Source organism: Pseudopodoces humilis, chromosome 2 (assembly GCF_049639895.1).
Source record: "Pseudopodoces humilis isolate 2021_Gansu_Grassland_sample_001 chromosome 2, ASM4963989v1, whole genome shotgun sequence".
Classification (NCBI taxonomy): Eukaryota; Metazoa; Chordata; class Aves; order Passeriformes; family Paridae; genus Pseudopodoces; species Pseudopodoces humilis.
This window is the reverse complement of record NC_142201.1, coordinates 86,952,257-86,975,285: the sequence shown is the minus strand read 5'-3', so window position 1 is coordinate 86,975,285 and position 23,029 is coordinate 86,952,257. Positions and strand designations below refer to the sequence as shown.

The following is a 23,029-nucleotide window of genomic DNA, read 5'->3' as shown; positions in this document are numbered from 1 at the left end:
GAACACACTGGGAATAAAGAGAATGGAGACACTTCTTACAGAATAGTTATCCATTTGCACTGAAATGTGATGCCAAGCCTGTTCCTTGTGCAGTTCTAAGTGTCATTGTCAACACAACAGAATTCAGGCAAGGCTCCCATTTAATCTCCTATTGCATGAAGGGAGAGCGAAAATGTTTTTTCTGCATTTAAGTTTCTACTAGGCTGAAAAGAGGCCATAGAATTTGACCTAGACTGCTAATCTCTCCAGTAATCCTGACCACTCAAGGCATGGAAAAGAAATGCTGCCTTGTTTCCTCAAATCGCACACAGAACTTCTAGAATACACTCATACATGAAGATGCATATATGCACTGTTGTCCTCGGGTGAATATATATGGAAGGTGCTAGAGACCACAGATTCCCCTCAACATCTTGTGCTCAATATGCTTTCTGAAGAGGACAACACTTGTTCTGTCTCAGATGCCGTGGGTGGAGCTGACAGTCAGTCAGCATACATGTGACTGGATGTGTGAGTATTACAAGTTTCCAGAAACCCCTTAAAAAGCACAGACTGAGATTTTCTAGGTTGGACTCTAGTTGGATGTGATTTGGGGTTTTTTTTTAATCTTCACACTCACTTTGTACTGTCATGAATGTTTTATTCATGTTTCCTTTTATTGTTTTTGTATTGACTTTTTAATATATTGAAAAATGCACTGCTATTCTCCCTCTTCAGCTAAAAAAAAAAAAAAAAATAATGTTACTCTAATGCTGCAACAAAGAGTCTTAACTGCATTGGCTATTCCAGTGCAACTATTCTGGAGCATCTCCCATCATAATATTGGGCTCTTGAGTCACTCTTAAACATAGCTTGTCTTCAACTGTTAGGTTTACTGAGGGAATCTTTAAATACATACAGGAGTAGAATGTGAAGAAGTTGTGATGTTCCAACCTTGACAGCTGGAGAAATACACGAGGTTCATGTCTAGTTCACAGAAAGCCAACAGATGAGCACAGATCAGAACAGTTGGGGTTACTTCCCCTCTAGACATACACAGAGGGTATCACAACTGGGGTCTTGTTTACTGGGCCATTTCCATTTCCTTTCCTATATGTTGATGAGGTAGACAAGTGTATAGTTCATGAGTTTTCCTCTCAAGCTCAACTTCATAGATTTATAGAGAGATACAGTCCCAAAGCTCTGCCATTCTGGTCACTCTCATGTGCCTGTACCAAACAACACTGATGATCCCAAGAACATTGTTAGCCCTTTCTTATGGTCTGAAGTGACTTACAGGACTGGGACCATTCCCTGATCACTCTTGACAAAAACTTGTGAAAGAGTTTCAACTCACTCATTCTAGCTGTCTGCTTGAAGCTGACTACTGCATGTCTACATTTTCTTCAAAAACAATATTCAAACAACTGTGCCTAATGGCCAGGGTGAGAAAAAGAAAGTATTTTTCAGCAGCAAAGGTTTCAGATTTTTTTCGTTCTGCTTTGCATTGTAAGGGGTTCAGAAGAAAATGAAACCCATGATCTGGGTATTCAGAATCTCAGTATCACAGAATCAGTATCACTCAGAATCTGGAGTATCACAGGTTAAGCCTTTCCTCACAAGAATGGGTTTGTGAGAACCAGAACTTATTTGTTTCCCCCTTCACTTGCAGGTCTTGCAGGATGGATTCTAAGAATTGTTATTTATTAATTCTGTTGCAGTCCCATAAATAGAGATGGACTGTTCCTCACAACAGCACAAAAGATTAGCAATTCCCATCATGGAGCAGACCCAAGAACTGCACACGAAATAGCATTGAATTTTGAACCCTTTACTCTGAACCTGCTTACCAGGTGACATCTGTTTTTGCTTACCACGTACTGTGCACTAGCTGGAACTTCAGTTCCAAACTCGGCTGGCACACCAAGTGATAGCCTGATGCTCATCTCCATCTGAGGAATAATCTCTCACACCACGATGGCATTCTTCTGAAAAAAATGCTAATTTTTTGTTGCCTTTATTATGTCTTTTCAGCTTTGCTGGGCTCTCAGCCATAAATAAAGCCTGCTGATGACTTTGTAAAGTTGTCAGATACCTTTTGTTGGCAGACAATAGGCAACAGGTGCTTGTGATCTGTCCAAGCCGTTATTCCATCTCCACCCCATGTTATTATAACCTTCCCACCCCAAGCCCATTCCCAATGTGTGACATCAGCCACATGTAATTGTCACCAGTCATTTAGCTCTGCTTTCAAATCACGGCAAGGCTTTGTTTTTGTTCATGGAACAGGACATGTAGTGTGCACTCTCTGGGTGCATTAAGTCTTCAAGTAGCATACTGACATCTCTTTCTTACATTGAAAATCCCTCTGAATTCCCCCAGAACCTTTCCAGAGTTTGAGACTAGTGGAATGAGGATGATGTAAACATCACACTTCAACTGGTTCAAGTTGATTCAAATGGACTCGCATGAGCTGGATGCTGTTTAGAATCTTCTTCTGGTGACCAACGAGGGTGATTCCAATACGCTGGATATCTCTGCAAAAGAACAGAGGACACAGAAGTTATTAAAACGAACTGCTTGTTCTGAACAGTCTCAGTCCATTTTGCTGTAGATGCAAATCAACATGTATGGATATGTGTGTGTGTGCCTACTTGTGTCTGAGAAACAGCTGACAAGGCTTCTGCTTTTGCTTGACAAATGTGTGTGGGTGGAGGGGGTGTTGGCAGAACTTGGTAGGTACAAAAAAGCAGTGGAATTGGGACACGAAAAGGATCAGAGGGCTGATCTACAGAGAAAAAAGATAGTTGGAGTTGTTCAGCCAGAAGAGAAGGCTCCGGAAAGATCTTTCTAAATTTGTAAAGGGGGCTTACAGCAAACATGGAGAATGTCTTTTTACCAGGTCTGTAGTGACTGGACAAGGGGCAGTGGTTTTAAGGAGAAAGAGGGTAGGTTTAGACTGGAGGTAAGGAAGCGTGGTGGGACATGGAAACAAGGTTCCAGGAGAAGCTGTGGATGTCCCATCCCTGTAAGCACTCAAGGTCAGTTTGCACAGTGGTGTGAGCAACATCATCTAGTGAAAGCTGTCTCTGCTTATGGCAGGGGTGTTGGACTAGATGGTCTTTAAATGTCCCTTCCAACCCAAAGCATTCTATGATTATGAGAATGTTCACTTTCCTGTCTTTTACTTCAACCCAGTATATGGTGTGGCTGGTTCTACACATCTGCTTAAAAGTGGTTGTTATTATCTGTGCTAGCTGTCATGAACAGGGTCTCTGCAGCACTGGCAAAACATTTTCTGATGCACACTGGATTAGAATTAGTGACAGATATAGATATAGATATAGACATAGATACAGATTACAAGTGTATCACAGTATGGATGATGTCTGGTGTCTGTTGCTCTCTGCTCTGTTACTTACTCCAGAGTCATGCGTGATATGACATCAAATGTAGCCAGACCGGCCTGGTCAAAATTCTCCTTGTAGCGGCCCATCTTGATAGCATCCAACCACTCATGGGCATTGCTGAGGGACGGGAAATCTGGAGGACAGTTGCTCAGGAGAGGCTGAGATGGTCTGCAAAAGAGACAGGTTCTAAAACCCAAGTTACCAGCATCAGCTCAGCACACTAGTAAAGGAAGAATTATGAGAGGGAGAGAATGCAGCCTCTGAAGAGGACAGAATGAAGAACTATGACATTTGTTCTTTGTGCCTTGACTCCTTAAGTCCCACCTTGATGCGCTGTTTCTAAGCTTCCAGTGTCCCTTTTCCTGTCTGAAAACAATCAACCAACTCAAGAATTTGATTCTCCTTTCCCATTGCCCATACTCTCTCAGGTGCATTCTCTTCTTGTTGCCCAAGATCCTTCCATGCTTTCTTGGTCTAGACCTATTAGCTGGGCAAAGAACTGCAGTGAGGAGGTTTCTGAAAGAGACATGAGACCTCATACACCTTTTTACCTTTGTGACTAGGTCTCTCTCTCCTAAATGTTCTCTTAAGGTCAGATAGCGACCTATGAGACAAGTGTGTTGTTTCAGCTCCAACACCCATCAGATAAAAGAATTGCAGTAAAAGGCCAAAGAGATAACTGTTTACATACGGCATTTGCTCTTTTCCTCATCATCTGAATTTGTCTCAAAGCTATAGCACTCTTTATGAGCTGCTTTTAGTAAACTGGCCATCAATAGATACTTTTCCCCTCCTCCAGCTGTGGAGTACATTCCACTGAGACAAGATTTATAACCACAGGGAAAAACCCTCCAGGGCAGCAGGATGTAACTTCGTCATCAGCCCAGCAGCCAACTAACCTTGGCACCATTTATCCCTCCAGAGACTTCTTCTTTGCTGACCTCCTGCCTCTTGTTCCATCAGACTGCAAAATGCAGTTGGGAAAATATGGGATGTAAGCTGCAGTTCTAATTATTCTTATGTAGAGACTTCCTTCCCTCCATAAGCTAAGGTCTTCTTTTACTTCATTATCTCTTATGGTCACACAATAGGGTGTGATCACATAATATCCTGTGCTGGTGCACCCAGGTATGTCCCTCCCTTTGTTCCCTATGATCCCTCAGTCATTCACCCCAGTGCAACTCATCAAGATTTATCTCCTGTCACATTCAGCACTCAGAGCTCTCCATTAACTGAATCAGGATATATAGTTCTTCCAACCTGCTTCCTCTCTTTTTTTCCACTTCCTGTTTGTTCTCAGTCTCAAATGAGAGGGTTAGAAAAAAAAATAAATAGCCTGATTTATGGCTTTCTTTTCCTCATGATGCCTACTAAGAGACAAGTCCTATTATTTTGCATTAAATCCCCATCTTACCTGCTGGTCCCAGTGCCAATGGCTTTGAGGGCTGATGGCTTGCGAATCATTTTATCCAGGGCACTGACTATTTGCTCAAATTTGGGTCTCTGGACCCGCTCCTTCTGCCAGCAGTCAAGCATCAGCAGGTGCAAAACAGTAGGGCAGTCTGGGGGTGGTGGCAGGCGATAGTCCTGGTCAATGGCATTAATTACCTGCAGGAAAACAAGAACAAAGCTTCATCACAACTGGGAAAATAAAAGACAAAAGAGCTTCAATCACTCGGTGTGTGCGACTTTCTTCTGCTTGAACTGACAGACACAGGACAGAGAGGGAGATGTACATGTTCACCACTTCTAAAACTTACATCCTGATTGGACATGTCCCAGTAAGGCCTCTCACCGTAGGACATCACCTCCCACATGACAATGCCATAGCTCCAGACATCACTGGAGGAGGTGAACTTGCGGTACTGGATGGCTTCAGGGGCAGTCCAGCGGATGGGAATTTTGCAGCCCTGGGAAGCAGACAGAAAGCAACCAGAATGTAGTGAGATGAGGACTGCTTGTGAAAACAACATCACTGAAACAATCAGATGTTAGCAGCACAACACAACCTGGAGCATGGAGTGACAGTCCCGTTGATTCTTTCTTGGAAACAATGCTGGTTTAAATTCATACTATGTTCAAGGCTTCCACCTTGTTTTACTGACAAGTGTAAATGAAAAGAGAGAATAATGCCTCCTTGCTGCTACAAATCACATGATTTTATACTTTCACAGCTTTACTTTGCAGCATTTGAAAGTGGCATATAGCAAAATCCTCCTGAGTCAGAATCATTTAGAAATCTAAAGCCATTTAAATAATGCCAAACTGCAGCACTAGGGACAGATACACTGAGTAGCTAGCATTAACTCCTTTCTCTGTCCATGTTGACCTCTCTAACTGTATATACTCTAACAGGTATGACCTGTAAGATGAAATATCATTCAGGTGCTGGTTCTTCAAAATGCACAGATCTAAAAATTGCTCCACTTTTCACTGACTGAACTCTTCATCCCCTTCTTTTTCAATCCACCTGCTACACTCCCACCCCTTTTGTAGTATGTGTGACAGGTGTCACAACTTCATAGGCAGTAAGCTCATTTGATGGTTGGTTGTAAGCCCATAAATACAGTTAGGCCATTTATCTTTTCTGTAGGAAAAAACCCAGCTCTTTCTTCAAAGAGTGGTAGTACAGGATTGTAATCTCTCCATCAGCCCCTTATCCGTCCTATAAAAAGGTAATGAAAGGGGGAAGATAATAGCTACATCAGGCTGTGAGGTTTGACCTATTCACCATCATGCCACAAAGAACAGCACTGAGACTTCCCATGGCAGAGTGGCTCAGATACTCAGTTATTTTTGATTCTTACTGCTTTGGAGCAAATAGCCCACAAGACAGAAGGCTCTACTCCACGCTTCTCTGTGGTCTCAAGATGGACTAAAGAGGGTACACCCAAACCAAGGAGGAACACATAAAAAAATTCTGTCAACACTACAGCAACTCCCACCACAGCAGTGACTCACCAGACCCCCAGTGTAGGTGGGATTGGAAGCATCATCCTCCAGGAAGCGGGACAACCCGAAGTCTGACACCTTGCACACCAGGTTACTGTTGACCAAGATGTTTCGTGCTGCCAGGTCACGATGCACATAGTTCATGTCTGACAGGTAGCGCATGCCGGCTGCAATCCCCCGCAGCATTCCCACCAGCTGCAGCACGCTGAACTGCCCTTCCTTCTGCTGCAAGGGATGAGGCAAACACAGGCTCTCATGGCCACAGAACATGAAGCCAACAGGGGAGACTAACAAAGAGCAAGGTAACAAGGTGGATTTATGAAGTTAGAGAACACATATCTGCCTTTCAGCCCAAATCTGAAGGTTCAAGGACAACAAATAACAAAGGAGGGTGGGCTTAAAGCAATGAACCTCAAATAAAATCAGACATTGGTGATCTTTTCTTGAAGGCAAACCTCCTCTTGTGGCCACATCCACCTTTAGCATCCTACACCTAACCTCACTAACTACTAAGATGGCTAAATGAATGCCAGCAGACAAATCTGCTTTTACTGAGATCTTTTCAATGGCTTCTATGCAGTTCTACTCAAGGGGTTCATGTGCTTTTCAAATTGTTCCTGCCAAAGCATTTGTGGCTGAATGAGCACATGAATCAGTAAAAAGGAGAAGTGAAGTAGCTATACTACACAGATTGTCCATATTTGTGTTCCATTACTAGAAAATTTGAAATCCAAAAATAACCACAGGTTTCATTAATTCATTAGAATGTTGAAACTTGAAAATATTCTGTGAAATAAAGTCTGAAAAACATTATTAGAAAGCAAAAATTTGGAACATGGACATAAGCAACTGAAAGGGTGTGTACAAAGATTTGGTACTGTTTACATTAATTACTGGAGTTGAAGAAGTCTAAAATACTGAAATTTTATATGGTTGTTGAGCCCTTGGAGTATTTTCACCATTTGGCCTGAAATCACTTTCTGTGGCTATTTGCTATCATTTCTATTGCACCTGAAGAGGGCAACTGAGGACTTAGGGAGACAGGAGTGTAGAGGAAGGACAGGAAAAATTATCAGGCCTGAAACTGGCACACAGCAAGATGGAGAGGTTAATGGTTGTGGAAGACTCTGTGGTACCCTGAGGAAGGAATCCAGCGATCCATTCTCCATGAACTCTGTGACAATCATGACTGGTCGGCTCTTGGTGACCACCCCCTCCAGGTGGATGACATTGGGATGCTCAAATTGCCCCATGATGCTGGCCTCACTCAGGAACTCCCGCCGCTGCTCCTCTGTGTAACCGGACTTCAAGGTCTTAATAGCCACCATGTATTCACGCTTCCCTGGGTGTTTTAGGCGCCCAAAGCACACCTCTCCAAACTCTCCTGTCAGGGAGGGGAGAAACACACCTCAAATAAGGAAACACAGCAATGGATTTTAGTCAGATGTAGTAAAGCATTCTACTGTGGACAACTTTGGGTGATGCTTGGAAATAGGGTTATGAGATCGTATAGAGTAAGGCAAAGTTTTTGGTGAAGGTTGGAGACTACTACATCTTCAGGGTTCAAATGAGGAGTTCTGAGTCTTCCAAGGGTGTTTTAAACTTGGTTTAGAGCCAGCATCTAAGGGTTGGCAGGTTAAAAATAAATGTTTAGATATCCTAGGACACTTGATGTACCATGGATCCAAGGGTCCATTTCAGGCAAGTAGTGTGCCAGGTCTCAAGGTGAACAAGAAGGCACTTTAAATAATCTGCAGATTCTCACACTACCTGATCCAATGACCTCCTCAATCTTGATGAGGGACACATCAATCTCCTTGGCAAATTCTCGAATGGCTTCATTGGGATCTTCATAGGTTGAAGGATCAATGTAATACTTCACTCCAAGTCCTGCAGTGGGGGAAACAGCCCAAAACATCACCAGAATCAAACCCTGAGACAGACAGGTGTTAATGAGTCCTGAAGAGACAGACCCTTGCCATCTGTTGCTCAAACACACTTACCTCGTGCACCGATATACTGCTGCAGGCGGTCTGTGTATGGAGTCTCTCGCCTTTTACTGCAGGACACAAAGGAAAGGAAAGTCAAAACACACACAAGAGTCTCTCATCAGATGCTGGGGTAGGCTTCTCAGTGCAAGGCTCAGAGAATCCTTGAAATTAGGGGTAGAGGATGTTAAGATCCTGCCCATCTCCTGGTAACCAGTGCATGCTTGTTTTCTATGTGGTGGTTTTTGTACCATTGTTGGCATCCCCACTTTAGAAATGACAAATGATAGGGCTTCCAACACTATCCTGAAAAAGAATATTACAGTTTAATGTTACTGCCTTGGAAGTTTTCTTGCTATCCAGGCTAAATTTACATTTTAATTTAATTTAATTACAACAAATTATTCTTTTCAATTATAATGTATGCCTTCTTCTGTGATGCCTTTTAAGTTCTTCAAAAACATTCTGACAGACATTTACTCTAATGCTTAATATGTATAGAGCTCCCCCAATTATTTTTCCTCCTGGCTTTGTTTAACAGCATTTACTTTGGCCCTTCTACTTGTAAGTATGGTACCCAAACCAAACCACACAGACCCAAACAGATGGAAATCTGTTCCTTGATCTGTTCCTTGATTTTGCATGTGCAGATCAAAGCAGGTATGGTCTTTATTATTGTAAGGTTTATTGCATATATGCATCTAATTTCCAGTAAGCATAGGTCCTTCTCAGCATAGGCATTTCTCAGATTTCATTCTCCTTCTGAATGTGTATGGTTCAATAATTTATTTCCCACACAATCTAATTATTTTAGAAGTTTCATTCTATTCTTTGTTTGCACTAAATCTATTTGCCATTTTCAAGCTACTTCCTTTGTTCCAATTTTTTTTAAAATGTACATTTCATGCTAGTTTCCAACCATCCTATTAATTAGGGACCAGATTGTAAACCAAACTCTACAGTATCCTGCAGTATCCCTGCTGTCTGCATGGATTTGTGTCAACTCATGTTTTGCTGTTTCAGCATGAGACCTTTTAGCTGCTGATTCAATTAGCATTTGAAGGCAAAGTATCATGAAACATTATGTTAGTTTTCTTTATGAACATAAGTAATTCTGACATTCTAACAGCTAACTGTATTATTCTTACTTGTCAGACTTATCTCTTTAAATTCTGCTTTCAAAACCACAGTTTTGCCTTCAAAATCTTTCCTCTTGTGCAAAGAAATTGGCTTTGCTGGGGGCCTGTACCTAAGAGCTCTAACTCCATTGTTGAACCTGAAAGCCAGGTCTACAAAAATGTTTTTTGTAGGTTATCTAACAAATTAATTGTTTTCCATATAAAAAGCCACCAAAACAATTAGCTAAAATAGGTGTTTCACAATGCATATTGCCTGAAAAATGTGTACCAACATTTTATAAAAACAAGTTAAAACCATAGCATTTGACTCTACATATGTTCAACCTTTTAAAGAACTACTCATTTCATCTGGTGTTCCTCATTTTCTGCATATTCAAACTTACTTTTCTTATCAAGGACAAATTTAAAAAAGAAATTTGGTATCTCCACTTTTTATGAAAAACTGTCTGTTAACTGTACATAATTCTTTAAGTATAAATGAATGTATTTTTTATATTTCCTCATATGTATATTTACAGATGCCATTAATGCCTTTCCCCAACACAGTTTTGATAATATTAACTTATTCTGGGTTTGGTTTATTTTTTTTAGAAAAATATATGCTTTATTGAGTTGTGCACATAATATCACATTTCCAGCTGTAACAAGAAATTGTATTTTTAACAGTTCAAAGCAACAAAAGGAGGCAACATTTCAAATATAACAGTATTTGATAATTATTTTCTTTCCAAAAAGAAAAATATTAAGAGAATATACACAAGAGGAGAACACAAATGTAAAAAAGAGAAGAGAACAAAGAAGAAATCATTAAAACTAGACGTCACTTTCTAAAGTTGTTTATACATTTTTTTAGGTCAGCAGAAAAAGCTAAAAAGTCCCTCTTGTGCAAAGGCACAGTAAAGCAAAGATACAGAGATCCATTACTGACAATCTAGGGGATTAAGTTCAAACCTCAGTAAATTCAAGGAGCGGGTAATGACTGTTTCTTTTCTTCAAATAACAAAACCCCCATTGTTTACTTTTGTACCTCTACAAAAATAGCAACCCTTACTTTTTTCTCTTTAAAATTTCTTTTTTTTTTTTTTCCCTGTAAGATATTATCTCTACAATCTTTTATATGCCCTTTATTCTTCCCAAAATGGGAAGTGATATTTGCTTTCTTTAACCTGTATTTTATGAGCTAGTGTTCCATGGAACCATTGGGTTGTATAGATTTTATTCTTCAGCAAATGAGCCCTTGTCTTGGTCCTTGGTAAAAGGGTATTTATCACCTTCTAAATAACTGGATATGCATACTTATTCCACCAGTCTTTCTCCACTACATTGTTTCATTCTCCACTTGCTTGCCTAAAATGCAATTTACAGTCCCTGCTTCACAGCGATGGATTTAAATACCTTTTGAGTACCAGCTTCAAAATTATTTCCTTGTGTTCATATTACTAACTAGCCAAATATCAGCTAAGTACATGAGTGGTTTACCAAAGGAGAGGCTCCTCAGATAGGAGTACTGGGGCAGGATCTTTCCTTAATTAGAGAATGGCATCTCAAGGACATCTGGATAAATGCAGATCAGGCTGTATCCCTTGGGACGGGGTTATGTTGCAGGGGTAAGGAAGTTCCACTGTCTGAAGTGCACATGAGCAGGTCAAGGAATTCACCTCTTGAAGATGATGGCAAGGATGGCAATGGCAGCAATTACCAAGAAGGCCAGGCCCCCGAGCGCTGAGCCCACGATCAGTGGCAGTCGGTCCTGCACCATCTCCGAGCGCTCCCCTGGCAAGGAAGACACACATACACGCACTTGGATGCAGAGGACAGGAAACGTGGAGTTTCCCTTCTTCTCACCTAGATCTCACCCATAATTCCATCCCTACCAGCCCTTTGCTCCCCAGTCACTGTGCTTCTCCAGTGCCTTCCTTCCTACATTCTGAAATGCCAGTGCTCCCTTTGAATCCCCTTTCTCTTCCCCTGGTCCACTGACAGCTGACAAGCCACTTTAGCACAGGCTAGCTCTACACCTGGGCTGCAATCCCACTGTCCCCTATTAATGTAGCTTGCCAGGGACATACTTGAGTACCTTTGATCCATACCAAAAGGATGGTGATCCTGCTGGAAGGCAAGCTTCTTCGCATATACCTGTGTCCCACCTACCTTTGTGTCCTATGTCCCACCTGTCTTTTAGACACTGGCAGAGCTTTCAGCTGTAAGATATCCCGTGACAGCTGGGGGCCAAAATACAGCAGTGTGTAATGCTATGTACTGCCACATTCCCCTAAAGAGATTTTTACTGGCACACTCTGCACCTGCTGGTCAGAGGCACAGACAAGGACAGGCACAACAAGGAGCAGGGCTGGAGAATATGGCAGTAGCACAAACAATGCCCTCTGGCAGCATGGAGCTTCTCTGAGGGAACAAATCTGTATATGCAAATTACTATAAACAGAAATACAAGTTGAGTAGGAGTGTCTGGTAGCAGCCCTCCAGAGGATAAGCCAATACAGTCAGGGACACAGGCAAGTGGAAGGTGATCACATGCAGAGCTCAGCACAAAATGGCAGCACTTACCTCCTGTTGAAGTCTGGAAATACATCTTCCCACTGTAAGGACCGTAGCCGATTGCTGTCCTAGCGCGCACTTGGAAGGCGTAGATCTTGCCTGGGCTCAGACTTGATATTGTGGCCATGTTGGTCTCACTAGTTAAGGTCAATGAATTATCCTCATCCTCTGCCTGTGAATGTCAATGACCAAAAAGGAATGTGAAACTTCTGCCGACACTGCTCACTCCCTGCATCGAGGCATGACAGTTTCCATGTCAACCCAATATTCTTTGAACCTTCACAGAGCCTCCCAACAACAGCTGCTATTCCAGACCTTACTGCCTCGCACACTACTCATTTCTCACTGCTGCTTTTCATTCCCCCAGGCCTGGACTTCCCACAAAGCTCTGCTAAAGACTCTCAATCCAAACAAAAATGAAAGAAAAAGCTTTGTCCTGAGGTTCACTTTCTATAAACTTCAAACTCATTTACTCTCCTAGGAGAATTCAGAGCAAGAACACATATAAAGCTGTATCCAGGAAGCTGTTACACACAAATAGCAATAATAATAGTTATTAATAATTAATAATAATACTTTCTTATCACAACTAGCAGTCCTTTTTACCACCAAAAAATAGGAGCTCTGCAAAATCCTGCAAAAGTATACATGTGAAAGACATAAATAAATAAGATATAAATGTGTAATATGGAATGGGAGTTTGTCTGAACAGCCCCACACATCTCTTCCCCTCAAGTCAGATGGATTAGGAGGAGTCACAAGACATGTGAATGGAGGACAAAATTGTATTTGCCAGCCCATAAGTCCAGCACACAAAGAGGTATTTTCCACTTAGCGAATCTCCTCATAAAATTTCTTAGAGATGTCTGGTCAGGCCTAAATGGGGACACAAGACTTCTCCTCATAAACAAATGACAGACTTGCAGTGAATCCTGTTCCAGTAAACATGTTTAAAAACTTTAGCTCCTTCCACTGTTACCTGTATCAGCTGATACTAAACTTATGGTTAGCTGCAGCTTTTAAACTTAAACAAGTGTCTTCTCTTTTCTTAAATTTTTCCTTGTCCCTAGATGCTTCCAATCTGGGAAATGCAGATGGACTGATGTCAGATGACATGTATATCACAAACTTCTGGTCTTGCTAAAGTTTTTTGCATTCTCATAACTGAAGCACTCTTTTCCACCTTGTTCATCCTGATGCAGGGGTGCATCACCCAGACAGAAAGTGCTCGGTATCACTTTTCGCTCACCTTGTCAAAGTAGCGTAGCTGGTAATCCAGGATGATCCCATTGGGCTGGTCTGGCTGAGGCCACGACAGAGTGATGCTATTGGTAGTACGACTCACCTGATGCATCATAGGCACAGCAGAGGGGACTGGAATAAAAGACAAAAAGGAGAGATTGCAAAGGGATAAGCTTAAAAATGAGCTATAATTGAATATTCCTTATGATGAGTTAATAAATTAGGCCAGCACATCCTTTAATTTTCCTTAATTTCCATCATGAAGTACTTTGTAAAGGAACCAGAAGAAATCCAGGCACGATACTACACCACTGGGAGATACAGTCATTGACAACTCAGACTGAAATAAAATGAAGAAATCCAGATCCGACTGATCTGTATCTATATATCTGATGCAAAAAGCAAGCAGGGAACAGAGCCTGTGTGAAACTAAGTCACACAGGCTTCTTGCTCTGGCCTGGGAAAGCATAAGAAGGAATCCAAACAGTCCTTGGTAAAGGACAGCAATCGGTAGGCATTGTTTAGTCAAGGGGTGATGTTCCACTTAACCCATGATGGTGATGTGCTACTTTAATGACCAATGAGAGTTTTACCTCTCAGACCTTCTCGAACACGTGTGTAAAAGAAGATGAAGAATAATAAACTTTGCTCTCTTGGACAATGCAGCTAAGGGAGTCAGTGTCATGCTTATCACCATTCCTAATATTGTGCAACAAACTGATTATGCACAGAAGTTAAGAAATTATCTATATTATCATTGGAATATAATTCTGATCCTCAAATGTGCAATTTTTACATGTAAGATGAGGTGCTCCATGCCACTGCCTTGTTTTAAGATCATGCTTGGACAAAGAATATGAGAGTGGTCAGAACAAAAGCAGAGCACATTACTTCTCTTCTGCTTCTCCCTCAGACTGTAATTCTTTTCCTGGGGGGAAAAAATCATGCATGGGCTACCAGAGTAGTGGAGGCCTTGCATATGAAGCATTGTGGAGAATGGAAATCCACTTCTACCAAAACCATACATGAACCAATGTACACACACATGCACACTCTCTGGGTTCATGCAAAAGCTAAGAGTGTATGAATTATGTCTTGGGAAGAGATTTCCAAGCAAAAATTTCAGGACAATTTTAAGAGGATCTTTCATCCTGCCAGCTGTCTTTCCACAAAGCTCTTCTCAAGTTTTGCTTTCTCTCTGCAATGAAAATGTCACGTTGCCAAGAAACTTACAGGTAAGCAGCTAAGGTATCCTCATTTTCCTAATGGATGCAACATTTTCAGCAACATTTAAATTTTCCAGAAAAAGCACGCCAATGAAAAGCTGCCACCAAACCCCACCCATTTTAGAAAATAAACATAAACTTCCTTGATGTGAAGAATGAAGCAGAGACATTTGGCAAATGATCAAAACCTGCAGAATAGCATTTTCTTCCCTCATTAATGGTGAAAAAGATAAAAGGATTGTTTTTAATAACAAGATAAAATTATTCTGAAAAACATATTTCAGATGGGCTTCAAACAGCTCAGGCAAGTGGGAACTAATTTAAAAATGTAAATGAAACAGAATAAGAGTCCAAACAATAAAATGCTTTCTCTCCTCACTACTCCTTTTATATTTTACCATTGCTTGTCCTTCAAACAAGATTACACAACTACTTCACCTGCCTATGAGAATGTTGTGACAAGAATGGAAGAGAGCAACAATTAACCAAGACCATATGTAGCATTTAAGATGCAAATGAATAACCCTGTATTAAAATGTCAGGAGGTAACTGGTCAGTTAACATTTGACCAAGACAGATTCTGTTACATTTAATGTTCCAAAAAGTTTAACTCTCTTCCACTGAGACACAAAGCAAACACACAGGAGAGGCACAAACCTAAATGCGCAACTACATTGCCAGGGAACAGACCACTTCCTTCTAAGATTTTACAGAATGATGAGAGTTAAATCTTCCCTCAATTCCTCTCCTTTCCACCTCTAACTGTTATTCTTCTCTTGCTTCTCATTTCTTTCCAATCCCAAACTTTTCCCCTACCTGGAAGAATTAATCAAACAAAGAAATAACAAAAACATCACTCAAGTGTATCTCTTGACCATGTGCCACAGCATTCTAGAATGTTTCTATTATCCATATATGTCAAACACTCAGGGTAATCAGATGGTGACGGGGGGAGGCAACCAGGTTACTGCAGTCTGTTCTATTAAAAATAGTAATTTCAGTCATTTACACCTAATAAGCAGACACTGCTTAGAGAAAAAGCCATGAAAAACATTAAAGAGCCATCAGAAATAAAACCAGCCATGAATCACTGCAAGGCACGTTGTCTTTAATCTGCCTCTCTGAGGCAGAGTTTAGATATTGATACGTTTGCCTCTCTTTTAATGACCTAAAAAATCATGAAACACTGGCCAAGGAGCTCTTCCATCACTTGAAGTAAAAGAGATATCAAGATTTCTCTGTTGAAAAATTTCATACTAACATGGTATGAATACTAATACTAAGGTGATGAGCAATGCAAACATAATTGTTGGGGGAGTAAGTACATATTTCCTTATTTTCAGAGGTGTATTATAAGGTTATTCTCTCAGAGTTAATACATTAGGAAATAAAAAGTTCAAGATTTTATGTCTATAGACATTCAAAGTACCATACCTCTGCCACCACAGGAGTGTTAGATGAGTATTTTCATTTGTTTGCATGCCAACTACTAAAAATGTTTATAACAGAACTTTGCTTTCAAAGCTTTCTTTTGTATACACAAATGTGTCTAGGTCTATATTGATTTGTCTGTTTTATTATTTTATTTTTACATGACATTTCTAGACATAGACATGTTAGATCCCTATCTAATGGCTGCTGAAATCACAGTGCCTGATTCAATCCAATCTGGGCAGCTGGACTAGATGATCATTGTAGGTTCATTTCCAACTGTTCTGTTCTGTTCTATTCTATTCTATTCTATTCTATTCTATTCTATTCTATTCTACTCTACTCTATTCTATTCCATTCTATTCTCTGAGAGAAAAAAAAAACAACATGCTTTGAGATCAGATCTTTTATTAAGACTGAAAAAGTAGTTCTTTTTGTATGCAATTTAAATAATAGCAAATGTATGGAAAATTCTTGCCCACATAAACCTAGTTAGAACTGTAAAGAAGTGCAAATACCAGTTAAATACAACTCCCAGATTCTGTATTTTGTGGGTTGTCAGTTGCAACCCTTCTACATTGCAGGACTATTTTTTTCCTGGCAGCAGACACGTGCCTGCAAGACTAAAAATCTATCTCAATGCACAGACTAGGCAAGGAAGGAATGTGAAGGCAGAGAAGACTCATGTAAAAATACATGGCACCCCTCACTTATGCAGAGCACAGCCAAGTGCTGTTCTTGACAGACCATGAGCATTTTTGTTACGTGACATTCAGATCATACTCCATTCTAGGAAGATACTCCAGGAGAGCCAATGTGACCCCTTTGTGGTTCTGTCTGGATGAGTCCCATGGGATAATGCCCTGGAAACAAGACTGGCTCAGAAGAGCTAGTTCATGTGCAAAGGACTACTTCTTCCAGGTGCAAAAGCAGTCCATCCCAACAAGCATGGATTCAGGCAAAAAATGCCAACAGGCCTTCATGTTTGAATAAGGAGCTCATACCTAAACTCAGACACAAAAAGGAAGTACACAGAGAGTGGAAGCATGGACAGGTAGCCTGAGAGGAACATGGAGGCACTGTTCAAACACGTAGACACATGGCTAGGAAAGCCAAAGCCTACCTGGAATCTCATCTGGCACCTCATGCCAAAAGCAACAAGGGTTTCTTTAAGTACAGAGGTGGCTCAAGAAACAGGGAAAATGTGAGCCAACTGCTGGGTGGTGCAGGGGTCCTGGTGACACAGGGCATCTTCTTCACATCAGTCTTTACCAGCAAGTCTTGCCTTTAGGAACACCAGGTCCTGCAAACCTTGGGGAAGTCTCCAGCTGGGAAGATCTTCCTCATGCCAGATCAGGTGGCTGAATATTTAGGCAAAGTACATCATTCCATGGGCCCTGATGTCATTTTGAGGGCACTCTTGATAATCTTAGCATCACCTTTGTGATTGTGAGAGGTGCCTGAGGACTAGTGGAAAACAAATGTCACTCCTCTCCTCATAAGGGAAAGAAAGGGGATACAGGGATATGCAGGCAGCTAAGCCTCACCTTCATCCAAAGGGGTTGTTGAGTCCCCAACCTTGGCAATATTCAAAACTGTTCTGGGTGTGGTCAGGGGAAACTTGCCTGAGGTGACCCTGATGAGCAGATGGGTTGGAGAATATGTTCTCCAGAAGTATCTTCTGAGCTTAGCCATTTTCTGGTTCTGAGGAGACATCCATTCAGCAGTCCTGACTAGATACCCACAGAGTACAATAGCAGTTCGAGCTATATGGCTCGTGGATCATCACTCAGCTGGGATTCAAACTAAACCCTACCAAGACCTGTGTGTTATATCTAGTTATTTATGTGTTTTCTTCCCCTTCCATCTTGCCCCACAATCTTCTGAAGTTATGCAGTTTGATTAACCTCAGTTAGCTAGAACAGCCTCTAATGTTCACTAACGTTGGCTCCACATTCTCTCACAGTTATTTCACTTTCGTTACCTCTTCATGTATCCTGTTCTCATATTCCAGGCAGATGACATGAAGACCCTAGACTTGTTCGTAGCTTTTTTCCAGCTTCCCAAATATCATCTTCTAGGAAGATCAGTCTGAATGCAGCATGGAAATTCCCTTCTTGGTGTGTTTATTATTTTATCTTTATTTTGAAAATGTCCTACATTTTTCCACACATTTCAATTTAGTTCTGGCCCTTTCTCTAAATACCCAAAAATCCTTTAAAAGTATCTTGGATAGTCTTCTGTCACAACCTTGTACTTTTGCTCCCTATGGATGAAAAGTGCTTTAAAAGGGCAAATCAGTCAGTTATTTTAAATTCCCTTCCCACTCTTGTTATTAGTTTTTTGTATGCATTCCATTGATGCTTAATAAAAAGGAAAGTAGCCTTTTATGACACAAGTGTTTTGCTTCGTATTTTATACTTATACTTAATTGTATTTTATTGTATTGTATTTTATACTTGCTCAAAAGGTTTCTGACTTCATTTAAACAGTAAGTGAAACCTAACTTTTGAAAACAAGCACATTCATTCTCTGCTTATGTTGCAGAGATTAGGCATAGTAAAGAGAGAAACTGGAGTAGCTCCTTTTTGTGGAGTGATTATAGAAATTGTTATTAATTACCAGTCATAGCTCAGCAAATCCATTAAAGATGGCTAAGTTGACAAATGTCATTTATGCCACTAAGGAAAAAATGTGTTTTAGTTGTTCCCACATGAATAGAAAACAAGAAAGTTGAATTCTTAGGGAACTTTGGTGAGTGCTCAGGGTTGGCAATTAGATCATAAATAAGCAAACAGCTAACTACTGAAAAACGATGTATTTCATTCAGAGGACAATGAACACTCACACTACTTGCTGCCGGCTTTAACCTGGCAAAACACAACAGCATGTAGCTTTTGACAGCTCTATTCTTATTTCTTTCTTGTTTTGAACTAGAAAATGCCTTGCCTTTGTCCCTGCTTTTGCCAGCTAAGTCTATTGTACTCTTTTGGCTCTCTTTGGAAAAGCAAACATCTTCAAGCAATTCATCATTTCCCTTCACAATCTCATAATCATACTTGGCATTTAATTCCTTTCCTCTTATCACACCATTTCATGTGAAAATCTTCTGTCAGGTCCTCTTAAACTTTCTGGCACTACCCAAAAGTGTCCTTGTCCCCATTCAGCCTCTTACACAATCCTTCTGACTGTCTAGCACTCATTTCTGCAGCGCTACAGATTTCTGGTATTGCTAGGTCCCACTTCTCTGATTCCCACTGATGCAGAAGGCTGCTACATATATTTTCACAGGTACAAGGCAACCTGGTCAGATAACCTTTATCTTCACATACCTCAACTAGCTCTCAGAATGTCTGGACTCAGCTAAAAAAACAACCAATATACTTTGGCTTTTAAAAGTCTGCATTGATTTGTTCCAACATTTAAATCTCTGCTGCCTTTCTTTTTTCCTCTTCTTTCTAGGAATGTAACAACTGCCTGAACAAATAAGTTCAGTAGCATTTCTCTGGCAACAGGCATTACTACATGCTTCAGTGAAAGCTGCAGGGAAAAAATGGTAGTTACGGGTAGTTACAGCTGTGCATAGAAAAAGTTTTTTCACAGTCCTTTAAATAAAAACCTGATTTCTGTCCTGAGACATGAGAAGATATATTTGTTTACCCTGATAAGTACACTTGCAGATGTTAAAATAATGCATAAAAATGTAGTCAGTTTTATTTTTTGTAATAATATGCTAGGAGTTTAAGTTCTTTGCATTTTTGTGTGTCAGGTTCACACCTGCGAAGAAATATAACTTCATTAGAATTACATAATTGCCTTTCATCATGTGGTTCATGCTATCTGGAACAGCCTTCCAACATCTCTCTATACATCCTGACATTTATTTAGGTATTCACCCTCAGCACTTCAAACCTGAGCTGAAAGCAATTCCCTTCTCTTGTCTCATCTCTGTACAGTTCTTCCGGTGATTAGCATATCATATTTGCATTTCACAATATTACTATCCAAACAGGTTTTATTACTGCAATCCAAACAGGTCTCACATTTCAGGTTAAGTCTTACAGTAAAGGAGGTTTTTCAGTGCCAGCCCTTCTAATTCTGATTTCAAGCACGTGGTCACTGAAGAGTAGGAACATCATGATCAGTCTGCCACAGAAAAATGTGATTGTGTAACCAAAGGATCCTATCATGCTCTGAAGAAGGGCCAGAAGGCTGTGAGGGGTAAGCAAACTCTTGGAGGAACAGCGTTTTGGAGACAAAGATGAGTGAATAGGTATCATGGGAAGAAGAAAAAGAAAAGTCTGTGTTTCCACACAGAACATTGCCAAAGATACCTCTAACAAAGGGGCAGGAATATTTTTTGGACCAGCAATTAGGAGGAGAGAGAGAACTCAGACGCATGTATGAGTAAGCAGAATCTTCAGAAACTGCCAGGACTGGAGGGTCTTTTTTTGGGTCATCTTTAATTCAATGGAGAGAAAATTTTTGCTTTGGCCCTTTATCCTGACACTCTACCTTTTTCTGGTTTGCTTTTTTTTTTAAAATACCCTCCATGTTTTCCTGTACCCTTTTTCTCTCAGCATGTAAAATCTTGAAACTTACATATCTGCTTGAATAATAATAATAATAATAATAATAATAATAATAATAGCAACAACAACAACACAACATCAACAAGCAATGCTAAAGTGAAAAGCTGCTGAAGGGATCAAAAGGAGGGGGTATGGACAAGACAGGCCACGTGATGGAGGAAGCAGGGCCTTGTTAGTATGAGCTGTCAGTACAAATCGAGGGCAGCTCATCTCAAGCTCACTCCCAACGATCCCAAGGAAAGCAAGGAAAGAAAAACTGCGACCAAACACAAGAAGCCACTCAGTACACACTGAAGTTTAAGTAAGTTGTCCTCCCCTGAAACAGCTATACTGCACAAGAGAGGCACCTTAGGGAGAAGCACCCAACACACCCAAGACACCCAGAGACACTACAAGAAACCTGGAAGAGGAGTGGTCAGAAAATTCAAACAGAAACAGAAGAGGGTAGATTTTGTGATTCTGAGAAGGAGGAGGAAGCAGCTCCTCAATTCAGTTATCTCTGATATAGATAAAGAAGGTTGAGATGAGAGGATGAGATCTTAGTAGAACACCCACCTTTCACCAAGAGAAGCCAAAGGAACTGCCTGGAATTACCATACAAATTACCCAGACACATTTTACTGTAAACAAAAATTGATCACCCACTTGCAGCCAGCGTCTTAAGGGGACCAGGAATCCCAGAGGTGCTTTGGTACTTGATGTCTGTCAGATAACATTTCAAAGGGAACAAACAGATCAACCCCTTGGCATCTGTTAGCAGTAGGAAATCAGTTGGGGGGGTATATATATTCCCTTTCTTTCCATATAATAGAAGTACAAATGATAAGACGTGATTTAACCAAGCCCATGATGCCACATCTGGTTTCACAGCACTACTCTGGAGCTTTACCAAAACCTTGTTTTGCAGGGGTTTCCACACTACACTCTGGAATCTCATGCGGGATTTGTTTCAGTTTAACATTTACACAACTCTAAATGTTTGCAGACATTTTCTGTCACTCAGTTCAAAATGTTCCCCCTCTTTCTCCTCTTCATCACATTACTCCTCATTATGTCTTCTTAAACAAGCTGTGTATAATTCCTCTCTGTATTAGCTTATACATCCGTGTGAAGAACAACATATGCCCAGTCTCTTAATGCTGACATTTAACGGATTTCTCTGCCTGGATGTATGTGTCTCTCTCCAGCTCAAGTCCCTGTAAATGATGTTTACAGGAAATAGAACTCCTCTGACTGCCCACACAACCCATTAGTATCTTAGTTTAGTCATCCCCACGGTTTAGTTTCTAGTTACAAGGATCACGACATCTTTGAATGTAACTGCACAACACATTTTAATATTTCTACCATGTAAAGAGCAAAAAAAAAAAAAAATTTGTTTCTTACTAAGAGGAAAATAAGACGATGAAATGGAGAAGAGTAGGGGATAGAGAAAATGAATAGCTCCCCTGGCAAACCGACGCTCACAAAATCCTCATCAAACCCTGATAGTGTCCCCTCTCTTGCACAATGAAACAATGTGCTTTGTCTGAGCCACAGCGCTATTATCTCCCATTGGAATCTTCTCCAGGGCAGCTTCTTCCCCAACAATCACATCAGCTGCTAAACTTGAGCTTTTCGACCAAGAGGGAAGAATGGAAAGCCCATTTAGATAAGGCAGGAATGAGAAGGGCAAAAGTGAAACCGTGGAACTAGCAGGGCAGGATTAAAAAAAGGCACAAGAGGCAAGTAAAAAGACAAAATTCCAGGATTCAAAAGATAAAAGAAAATCAAATGAAAGACAGGAGTAGAAACTTTGGGACTCAGATGCAGGGGTCTCCTCACCTGACTGGCTGGTGCTAACATTGATGGTGGCAAAGTGGGGTGCTTCTGAGCTCAGCTCAGTCACCAAGTTGACGGCCTGGATCTCGAAGGTGTAGTGCACACGGGCCAGGAGGTTGGAGACCTGCACGCGGCTCTCGGTCAGCCCCACCTGGCGTGGCTCGAACTGGACGCTGTCCCCGCAGCGCACGCACGGCCCTGCTGACCCCGCCGGGCACACCTTGCAGATCACGTTGAAGAAAACGTCCTTGCGGCCACCCAGGTCCTTCGGGAGGCGCCAGGTCAGGAGCACGTTGGAACCAACGATTTCATAGCTGAGGTCACGAGGAGCAGAGGGGATGCCTAGAAAACAGAACAAAGGATCAGAATCCCATGAAAGAATGGGAGAGAGGTGAGGGAAGGCAGGAGGCAAAGCAAAGGGAAAAGAATAGAAGAACAAGTTGCTCCTTCTTCTCATTCTTACTCTTTAGTTGTTTCTTGGAGTGAGGCTCAGAAAAACACACTCTTTGCTACATCAAGCTCACACATTAACAAAGGAACAACTGTATTAGCACATTTTAGACAAACAAAATTACAAAGAAGAGTGTATGTTTCAAGGGTGTGACTTTTTCATGTCCTTAAAAGAACAGCCATGGCTTAGGGAAGTGCCAATCCCTTAAAATTTTAAACTTTACACAAGCTCAGTAAAGATTT

At 41.0% G+C, this 23,029-nt stretch overlaps 1 protein-coding gene across 2 annotated transcripts in view; it reads right to left on the bottom strand.

Annotated features, from left to right (window-relative positions):
* Positions 1 to 1,681: 1,681 nt before the first annotated feature.
* Positions 1,682 to 23,029, bottom strand: part of EPHB6 (EPH receptor B6) — a 66,743-nt gene continuing 45,395 nt past the window's right edge. For both annotated transcript variants that reach the window (XM_014253389.2, XM_005523804.3), the window contains exons 6-17: positions 22,340 to 22,678; positions 13,274 to 13,398; positions 12,034 to 12,196; positions 11,127 to 11,241; positions 8,345 to 8,400; positions 8,112 to 8,231; positions 7,478 to 7,725; positions 6,351 to 6,566; positions 5,150 to 5,299; positions 4,804 to 4,997; positions 3,402 to 3,557; positions 1,682 to 2,516 (exon numbers count right to left, since the gene is read on the bottom strand). In XM_014253389.2, coding sequence (XP_014108864.2) covers positions 2,408 to 2,516; positions 3,402 to 3,557; positions 4,804 to 4,997; positions 5,150 to 5,299; positions 6,351 to 6,566; positions 7,478 to 7,725; positions 8,112 to 8,231; positions 8,345 to 8,400; positions 11,127 to 11,241; positions 12,034 to 12,196; positions 13,274 to 13,398; positions 22,340 to 22,678 — 1,991 coding nt within the window. In that variant the 3' untranslated portion in view covers positions 1,682 to 2,407. The remainder of the gene's footprint in view (positions 2,517 to 3,401; positions 3,558 to 4,803; positions 4,998 to 5,149; positions 5,300 to 6,350; positions 6,567 to 7,477; positions 7,726 to 8,111; positions 8,232 to 8,344; positions 8,401 to 11,126; positions 11,242 to 12,033; positions 12,197 to 13,273; positions 13,399 to 22,339; positions 22,679 to 23,029) is intronic.